The sequence below is a fragment of the Tigriopus californicus genome, chromosome 9, assembly GCF_007210705.1.
Source record: "Tigriopus californicus strain San Diego chromosome 9, Tcal_SD_v2.1, whole genome shotgun sequence".
Taxonomy (NCBI): Eukaryota; Metazoa; Arthropoda; class Copepoda; order Harpacticoida; family Harpacticidae; genus Tigriopus; species Tigriopus californicus.
In genome coordinates this window covers 15,600,202-15,609,597 of record NC_081448.1, presented here as the reverse complement: position 1 = coordinate 15,609,597, position 9,396 = coordinate 15,600,202, and the positions used below count along the sequence as shown (strand labels likewise).

Genomic DNA, 9,396 nt, shown 5'->3' with positions numbered 1-9,396 from the left:
AAAAGAGAAGGAAAGAAAGAGGAAAGCACGGCGGGACCAAGTCGACCACTTCGTTGCCCACCCCAAAGGGCTCGTTGAGCTCATTTCAGAAAGATTGTCTCATCCCTAATTCGCAACCTCCATGATGGCTTCCTCGTTGACCCAAACTACGGTGAAGAGGTGTCCAAAAACTGTCTCCCAAAAAGGCGATTGGCGTTGGGCATTGCTCAAAAGACGGCACATGCCGATTCATATTGGCAGCCTGTCTGTGGTCTAACGGGTGGGTGGGTGGGTGCCTGACGGATGGTGCCAGGCAATGCGGATTACGCAATCAGAGTCGTCGGACGTTTGATCCGTGGCGGGTTCGAAATGCAAAATCGAAGTGTGTCCGGATGGAAATTCTTTGTTCTTTGGAAACTCGACATAAGCAGAATGGATAAAAGGATGGATGGTTGGTTGGTTGGTTGGTTGGTTGGCGATACTTTTGGGGGAAGGGTAAGTCTGCTGACTGGCTCGTTGGCTTGTTGGTTCGTTTCCACGAAAAGTGAAGAGGGATTAAGGATTTTGCACCGCCAAACTGTCACACTGTTTTGCACAAATGACATATTTTATGGTGCTCCTAAATCATGCGCCTCCTTGATAGATTTAGCTTGGATATATTGGACTCGTAAGCGGTTCGGAAACCATTTCTTTTTCCTGTGCACTGTCTAGTGAGTAGTAATGAACTCACATCATTACCGGTCTGGTGATCGTTTGAGTCCAATTGGTTCCAATAAAAAGATATGAAACATCCGCTGGGAAAGAAAGGAAGATCGGTGGGTTTCTGCAATTTGGAATTGCCCAATGAAAGACCCCTGTCAAGGAGGCTTTCAAAAACTCGCATTCATTTTCATATTTGAGGGTACTGGGTACTGGGTAACCATGACATATGGGACGTTGAACGACACATTGGTCTAGTCTTCGTATGCCAAACTCGTATAATCCCATTGATGAGCGGGGGAACCCGCAGAGGACGCTAATGCCGGCCATGGTACTGAGGAGGAGGAGGAGGATGGTGAGGATGATGTCCATTGAAATCCCCTGTGTTTTAGACGAGGCGGAATCCCCTTTGGCTGGCTTCCTTTTGTGTCTTCTTCTCCCCCCTTGTTTTTGCCAATGTACGTGAGTTGGCCAAAGTTTGCAAAAGCCGCCGCCGCCGATTTCGCTACTTTTAGTCCCGCATTTTAGTCCGGCAACCGTCGTAGCTCCAAAGAGATGAGGGATGAGAATGGATTGAGGACTTGGCATTAAGGCTGAGTGCAGAATGGTTGGATCCCAACCAAAACGAGTTGGAATCCAACGCCAAAGGGAGACAAATTTTCATGCAAATCAATACAAACAAATTCTATTATCGCGTGAAATCTGGCTAAAAGTAATGGTAGCGTTGTTGAAGAACACGACTTGTCTGTCATGGGTATGCATGGCATGACCTCTCCTTTGTTCGAATCAACGGGGTGGGAGCTTTTGTTTTGGTCTCCTTTGTGCACGTGGTGGCATCGTTTCTTTGTTAATAGCGGATCAAGATCCTGCCTCTTCATGCGCCTGCTGACTTGAATTTCCGTATTTCCTTCGACTTTCCCTCTATCTCCCTCTATCATCCATGGACTGAGCACTCGTACAAGCGTTGTAACACGAACAACCAGACAACGTAGACAAGTCTGGTGGTGATCATCGCAATGCCACTGGCTAGATCACCGGGCTCTCTTGAGTCAGAGATCATCCACCCCTTTGACGCTGTTGATTCATCCTCTTTCTGCTCCCAAGGGAATCAACAAACGAGAACAACAACAACAACAACAATCTACCTCTGGAAACGAAATAGGGATGCATAGCGTCTTCGAGAGGATTGGAGAGATAAAGATCATTTTTGGGTTTTATTGAAAGACTCAAGGCATATCTTGTGACTCGAGTAGTTTGAGTCAACTCAATAGACCTGCAAGTGCCTTTTTTCGAAAAATGGCCACAATTCGTTGATCGTTTTAAAATAGTTTTTTAGTCTTAGAATCAAATTAGCCAGCTTCGGACCGGGCACAACGCCACTACATTTTCCAAATGGCAAAATTTCTGTCTTACGGAAAACACTCATCACCGGGCATTTATGCCCGATTTTTCGCTCAAGATGACTCGCACGGCTCGATTTCGAGTCTTTGTTTGATCTGCATTAATACCCGTGAGATTTTGAGTCACTTTTAGACTCGTTTGCAGCTCTAGCCAGCCATGAGTGGGGATCAAGTACTTGGTCGGAGTTGGAATGATTCACTGGATCCCACGTTTTCGTGGGTCTACCAGCTCACTTGGTGCGTAAAGAGGGGTTGACTGGGACTGGCAACCTTTAAATTGAGGCTCGAGGGATAAAGGAGGTACATCTTTTTGTCTTTGTTTGATTTCAGTCAAGATCAGCTCTTTGTTCCAAAGCTTGCCATGACCAAACCAGAATCAGCCTCAGCAAAGCCAAGGCTTGGCGAGTACAACGCTTATTAAAGTGATCGTGGCTGAACTCTACAAACTAAGGAACATGAACCGATCTATCTATCTAAAAAGATTATAATTGTCCAAAGGCAGAAATAAAAACAGGTAAGTTTTATTTGATGCAACTCACGACATAGAAAATAGTTATACAGCAACAAAGCTCCTGATTTTTATAATTCGTACTTTCCCTTTCTTACAAATGGAAGAATTATTCATCATATGGGAAAAATGGTTAGTAAAAAAGAAAAGAAAAATGCTTTCACAAATTTTAACAACTGGCATTAAAATTACAAGCCTACCTAATTCCCTGCGGGGATGGACCCAATATTTGACGGAAACAATCACGAACTATTATATAACAAATTGTAACATAACTAAGTGCTCTTCTTGTACCTAATTCCTTTCTTTCAGTAACTCAGTTATCCTAGTGAACCAAGTCAAGCTTGAGATCTTTGGTGTAGATGTGGGAACATCCCAGGTTGGAAGCCTTTGTTACCGGACCAACGAAATTTGAAGAACTGTCACATCTTAGAGTCTCAACCAGTCAAGGTGGCCCATGAAAACAAACCACATGGTTTATGGGTCAACCTAGGGATCTCATACATTTTAATATCTATTATATTTTATTTTATTTTTCCCGCTTTGTACTTATCTATCTTAAATGTCATCCCGAGACCCTCAATAAAACATCATCATCATTGTCATTATTACTTCATTTCTTCTTCATTTCGGACTTCTCAATTAGGACTTCATTTCGTGATGAAATATCGCATGACGACTATTCTACAAATGGTTCGTAACAAAATTGCAGTATATCGTTTATCGTTTACATGTTAGGTAAACATATAGAAAAAAAATCTCGCATCGTTTATGTTCAAGTATCATATCCATACTTACCTTTTTCTTTCTCCAATACTTCTTGGTCGCACCTCTTGGCGTTGGACTGTCCCTCTAAAATGATACTGTAAAAAAGAACTACAGGTAGGATAGAAATCGGCACACGAAAAGAACAAATTGGCACACGCAAACGGATACGCAAAAAGATATTACAAGCACACCTAAAATGAAAAGGAGCACACCAAATATGCATAGAAAGGGACACACCAAAACGATTAAGTGGTACACGAAAAAATTGAAAAAATAAGTCTTGTAAAAATACTTTCTAAAACTAACAGTATGTTAGATGGCGACGTGAAATCCAATTCACTGAGCTCTTTCTACAACCAAGTTTATCCAGCCTCGATTATATTTTTAACACTTACGTATGGTCACTTGGTCACTTGGTCACTTTACCATCACCAGCCGGCCAAAATTTTTCTCCAAAGTATCAGGTTGCCTCCAACAATTCAGAAAAGGTAGAATCAAGTTTTCCAAAAATTTAGTCTGATATTCCACCTTGCTTGAATGAATTGCCCTTCGGAAGGACCTGCGGGGCTGTTCAGTGCTTTGGCCATATCAGGCACAACCTTGTGTAAGTCTCTCCATGGTTAGACCAGGGTCACTAGACCCATGTAGTCCATGCTAGACCCAATCCAGCCCTTTGGGTGGACCCAGCCGAGCTTGAAATGACATGTTTCACCTGCCCAAACGCGGTAGGGTCCTGGCAGTCTTCGAGGCTGGCTGGCAAGAGACTGTAAATGACCAAATTGAAATATAATAGAAATGTGACAGTCATTAAAAAACTTGGTGGAATCTCGCATTACTAGCTTCTGTTTTATAGATGATTGACAGATGGGGTTTTGTGGAACTTGATACAGTCGGTGTGATGGCTGGCTTCGCTGGCTGGGGGCAAGCTAAACCCTATGGCCCCAAGTACCTCTATACTATCCATTTTTAGCTTTATTTTTCATTGTGCCTCGTTATTTTTATGTGTGCCTTTTGATTGCTTGGAGTGCCTTTCACTGTTTGGTATGCGACTTTAATTTTTGGTGAAACCCTTTTCCGTGTGCTTGGTTTGAGTGTAATACCGCTTTTCTTTTGGTGTGCAATTTTTCCCCTTTATGTGCCCATTTTTAAATTCAGTGTGCCAATCTATACTTTGGGTGTGCTATAAATAATTTTTATGTGTGCTAACTTTCGTGTGTCACTTTCTACATTTGGTACATTTGGTGTGTATTTTGTATTTTGGGTGAGCCCGATTTTATGTCATCCATAAATAACACGAATATAAATTAAGACAGTCATAGATTCAGAGATATTTGAGCAATTGATGGAATTGGCTTGTAAGTTTTGGAAATTTGAAGATTTTTATGATATGGTTTTATGTAGAGACATGGGAGAGGAGATAGTTGACATTGGTGACTCTTCACACCATCAGTCAGTGGTTCAGTTCTTTATTCAAACCTGTGCTTTACTTGTCAGAACAACCTTTTCTTCCAATCCCCACAGATAACAACTGCCGCAAGCTTGCCAAATCAGGGACACGCTATCACCCCAGATAAGAAATGCCCTCCAGGGTGGCCAGACTGGCGCCTGTGGTGCTGGTTCAAGAGTGCCCATCTTTCAAAGGTTTCGAGTCGGAAAAATGCAACTTCCGCCAGGGAAGGAAGAGCGCAAAGATGATTCAGTGACGAAACATGATACTCTACTGATCCCTCTAGACTAAACCGAGATTCATGAATGGACTAAAATCTTGCATCAACAAACTAAGCATATAATTGCTACCCACTCCAGGCATCATTGTACTTGTTTGTGGCGTTTCGCCTAAATAAGTCAAGATAGAAGAATAAGCCCATTCGCTCGCATTTGTCGCCCCAACGTTTTGTCTTTAGTCATCTACGTAGGTAGAATCCGGAAATAATGGACAGTTGGACCGATGAATTTTGTACGCTAGTCGATATTTTCAGTCTCTAGAGTAGACATTTTGCTCCAATGGGCGCATTCGTAGGTTGAAGTTCTTGTCGATTCAATTCTACACTCGGGTCGAGACCGATGAATGGGCATTAGCACATCAGAGCCAAAGGAAAGGCCCCCCCCCCAAAAAAAAAGAAAAACCTCCAAAGGCTGTGAGAGTGACGTAATAAGAGACTTGCCTGGGTGGCTTTCTACTTCGCCATCCTAATGTACGGCACAATCGACCAAGCAAGGCCACTCATTCCTAAGGTAGCACGAGACTCGGTCGTGATTGTGGCAAAGAGTTGCTAACCCACATTCGGGTTATACAAAAAAATTTGTCACTTTGCAAGGCACAATTTTGACGACAATTAAAACTCCTCAATCCCGTGATTGATTCAGTGTTGGCAGCTCGAAAATAATAAGAAGAAAAGTTTCGTCCTCACAAGGTCGTTTGAATATCGTTTGTTGCGCATTCGGAAGCAACAATGGGAACAACTCATGAGATACCAATAACACCTCGATAATTTTGCTTTTGAAGGCATACATGGCAGCTTCGTAATTGTTCCCACGAGTCGAGTTCGTGTCCTTCTGAAACCTTACTCAACTTCCTCATTCAGGCCCCCATTCCAAGTTCAGCGCATCACAGCCAAGGAACTAGATAGAGCGACGACGAAAGCAACTCAGTTGTCAATTCGATCTCGTGAGACTCGGTCACAAAGACCACTCACTTACTTTGTACGTTCACTGTCTACACATATACATAGATAAAGTTCCTCTGATCGAAACTTCGGCACTCCTATCGGTTCGCAATTGTTGCGTTGTACGGAATCTTGGTCCAACATGGCTGCGACAAGATTTTCCTCGGCCATTCCCATGCACATTCCAGGGGGACTTGAGGGTGGATCGAGCGCCTCGGCTCCACCCACCCGGAACAGTTCCACAGTGGGATTCTCCGGCTCCTATTTTGGTTCCATGATGAGTTTCAGGGTAAGGAAGTCCATGACGGCCCACATGAACCCTTCCCCCTTGATGGAGAAGAAGCTAATCCGGACCCGCCGTATGTCTGAAGCTGTCAGAAGTCCTGAATCCATCCGAGGGAAGACGCCCAGGCTCATGAGAATCCCTACAGAGATTGGAGACATCACCAAGGAGTGGGCCCGCCTGGTGGTCAATCAACATCTCTTCAAACTGGACAAAGAAATGATCCTCACTGAAGACCAGATCACGCATTTCCATGTCGAGGATTGCAAATCCGGTTCGGGCGATTTCAGTTGCACCTACAAGCTCGACGTTCAAGTAAGGAGCTCCAATGGGGTTGTGGACGGCTACAGTTTTGTGGCCAAACTTTTGCCAGCCGAAGATGCCGGCCGAGCTTATGTGTTTGAGGCCAACCTCCTGGAAAAAGAGATTGAGATGTACTTCGAAGTGCTGCCGTCCCTGAGAGCCTTCTTGCGCGATCAAAAGTCGGGAGACAGGAGCGCCATCATTGACCGGAGTGTGCCCGAATGTGTGTACGGATCGCACAACATGGATGGCGCGGGTGTATTGGTTTTCAACTCCAGTTTGGAAAATGGCTTCCGGCATTGCGACAATCCCGAGGGTCTTTCTGCTGATGAACTATTAATCACAGTGGACCGATTGGCTCAAATCCACGCCTCCGGTCGAGCATTTTTGGCCGAAAAGACTGAAGAATTGGTGCGACGCAGATATCCTTCGCTCTCTAAAGATATGTACACAAATGGGCTCTTGCTCGACCAATTCAACCAGAATCTTCAGACCTACTCTGATCTACTCCACAGTGCCCCATTGGGCGAGTTCAGCGAAGCCAAGGAGCTCTTTGACAAGCTGAGGTGCGAACATGGTGTTTGGGATATGCTCCAAGGGCTCAAGCGCCGAGGTCCGGAATCCCTGAACACCATCATTCACGGCGAATTATGGGAAAAGAACATTCTCTTTCACGCCAATGAGCCGAAATGTGTTCTCCTTGACTGGAAGAACGCCAAGATTGCTTCTCCCATGCTGGATCTAGCCTTCCTGTTGTTCTCGTCTTCCAATATTCACATGATTTCCACCGAGGGTCAGACCAAAGTTCTCAAAGCCTATCATACGAGTTTTTGCTCCACCCTGAAAAACCTCATGCCGAAATGCAAGCCTCCAAGCTTTAGCGCACTTCAAGTGGACTTCCTTCAAACCGTTCGCGATGCCTTAATGCAATCTATTTGCATTTTCGTGCAAGAGATGGAGTTTATGGAAAACGCCATCACCAAAACCGCCGGCCAAGACGTTGAGTTGGTTAATAAGATGCAAATATACGAGAGGCGGGCCATGAATCTACTTTTGGGGATTGATTTCGCTAGTCTGCCACGGGACACAGATTCGGATGAAGATGAAGATATGTTGATGGGTAGAGCATCATCCACGCCTCGAACTCTGAGATTCAAGAGGGCCAAAGGCTTCAGGATTGGATTGGAAGATGACGACGACGACGACGAGGATGATGATGGCGATGAAAGCAGCGGCGAATTCGATGATGACAGAGATGCTTCCGGTTACATATCTGTCTAGCTCAAATCACTTCGAAAACAATCAGGCTATGCGGTGTTAAATTGTGTTCTGGTTGGTTCAGGTGATCAAGTTGTGGAACTCTCATGAAATGGTTCCAACCTAAAATTTCAGTTTGATTCGAGCAGTCAAACATTGACTAATTTTTGTCGATCCCCATAAGAAGCACCCCTGCGTCCAATTCAAATGACTTTTTACATATAAATCTAAGCCATTTTTCTAGTATCATAATTTGTTGCCATATATATTTGAGCTAAATTAAGAAATAAAATTTCAATAGTAGAGACTTTAAGTCATCTCATTTGTCTGTGATTTATTAACTGAAGTGGTATCCAGACCGGGTGATTTCGTATGCAGGGTCCTCCTTGAACTTGATATGTCCGCGCAACCGCCGACTTTCTAGTGTCCGCTAGTGTTAGAATCCTATCAAGTGCAGAGCTACAAGTAGTTTTACATGACCAGAAACCAGGGCTGAAAAAAATCATTGACAATTCGTGATTTTTTCACGCGGGGCTCGAATCATTTTTGTTGGACTCTTATACCGTGCAAACAGAGGGACAAGTCATTTCTAATTGCTAGTATGGAATCAAACATCTGGCCCTACATGAAACCCCTGTTAATTTATCAACAATGCAGAGATTATCCCCCTAGCTGGCACGTAACAAATCAAGTTTTTGAAGCCTTCATAGGCAAATTTATTTACAATGTTCAATGACAAATTAAGATTTGTAAAATAGAATCCAGTTCAGAAAAAGTCAGAAAAAACACAGGTCAGTACAAGGCCTTAATGACGACTGGACGAGTCTAGCAAAAGTTTAGCTAATGGGCCTGAGAGGACATCGACTTGTTGGGCCCGCCGAATTCAAAGTCGAGTCCAGTAAAAGAAATATCTTGTTTTTTCTCTCAATGTGGGATGGATAGAATTAAAGAGATGGAACAACGAATGCCAAAAAAACTTATGGTGATGTAAAGTCTAATGTCAATGAGAAATCACTCTGAATAGTGAAAGCAGGAAATTGTTCCCAGGAAATGCTTAGAATATCAATGCTTCAGATATCAGAAATTCCGAATGGAAGGCAGAGATCCCGATTATGGTGACTGGCGTTTAATCAAATATTGTTTGTTTTTAACATAAGCTGTAAAAAGTTAGAAATAGTCCCCCCAGACTTTCTTTCTTTTGGGGTCTGTCCGTGAGCCGCCGTGGAGGCAAAAATCTCGTTGGTTTTCCTTTTTCTATATTGTTTTTGGCAATGTGTCAGACATCAATATGGTCGCAAAAGTAAAGGAAATGGTAAGTGTGGAGGCGTTCACCGCAAGGAAGACAGTTGCAGGTCATGGACGAACATGGGTGAAACTCCTTTTTGAAGCATGTGACACAGTAGTCTGTGTCTAAAGATTGGGTCAAGAGGGATAAGAAAAATTGTACGGCTCCGCCAAAAATATGAAGGAATGTCGGGCAAAAGACGGTAAACGTTATTCTCTAATGATTAGTTGGCGGTGCTACTTTTTTAA

The 9,396-nt window shown here is 43.6% G+C and overlaps 1 protein-coding gene across 1 annotated transcript; it reads left to right on the top strand.

Annotated features, from left to right (window-relative positions):
* Positions 1 to 5,491: 5,491 nt before the first annotated feature.
* On the top strand, positions 5,492 to 8,176 carry LOC131886221 (uncharacterized). Its single transcript, XM_059234487.1, has one exon. The coding sequence runs from the start codon at positions 6,163 to 6,165 to the stop codon at positions 7,885 to 7,887; it is 1,725 nt and encodes a 574-aa protein (XP_059090470.1). The 5' UTR covers positions 5,492 to 6,162; the 3' UTR covers positions 7,888 to 8,176.
* The last annotated feature ends 1,220 nt before the right edge of the window (positions 8,177 to 9,396 follow it).

What these genes read in the sequence shown, in the direction of transcription:
- LOC131886221 (XM_059234487.1), top strand. Translation starts at nt 6,163, where the DNA reads ATGGCTGCGACAAGATTTTCCTCGGCCATTCCCATGCACATTCCAGGG.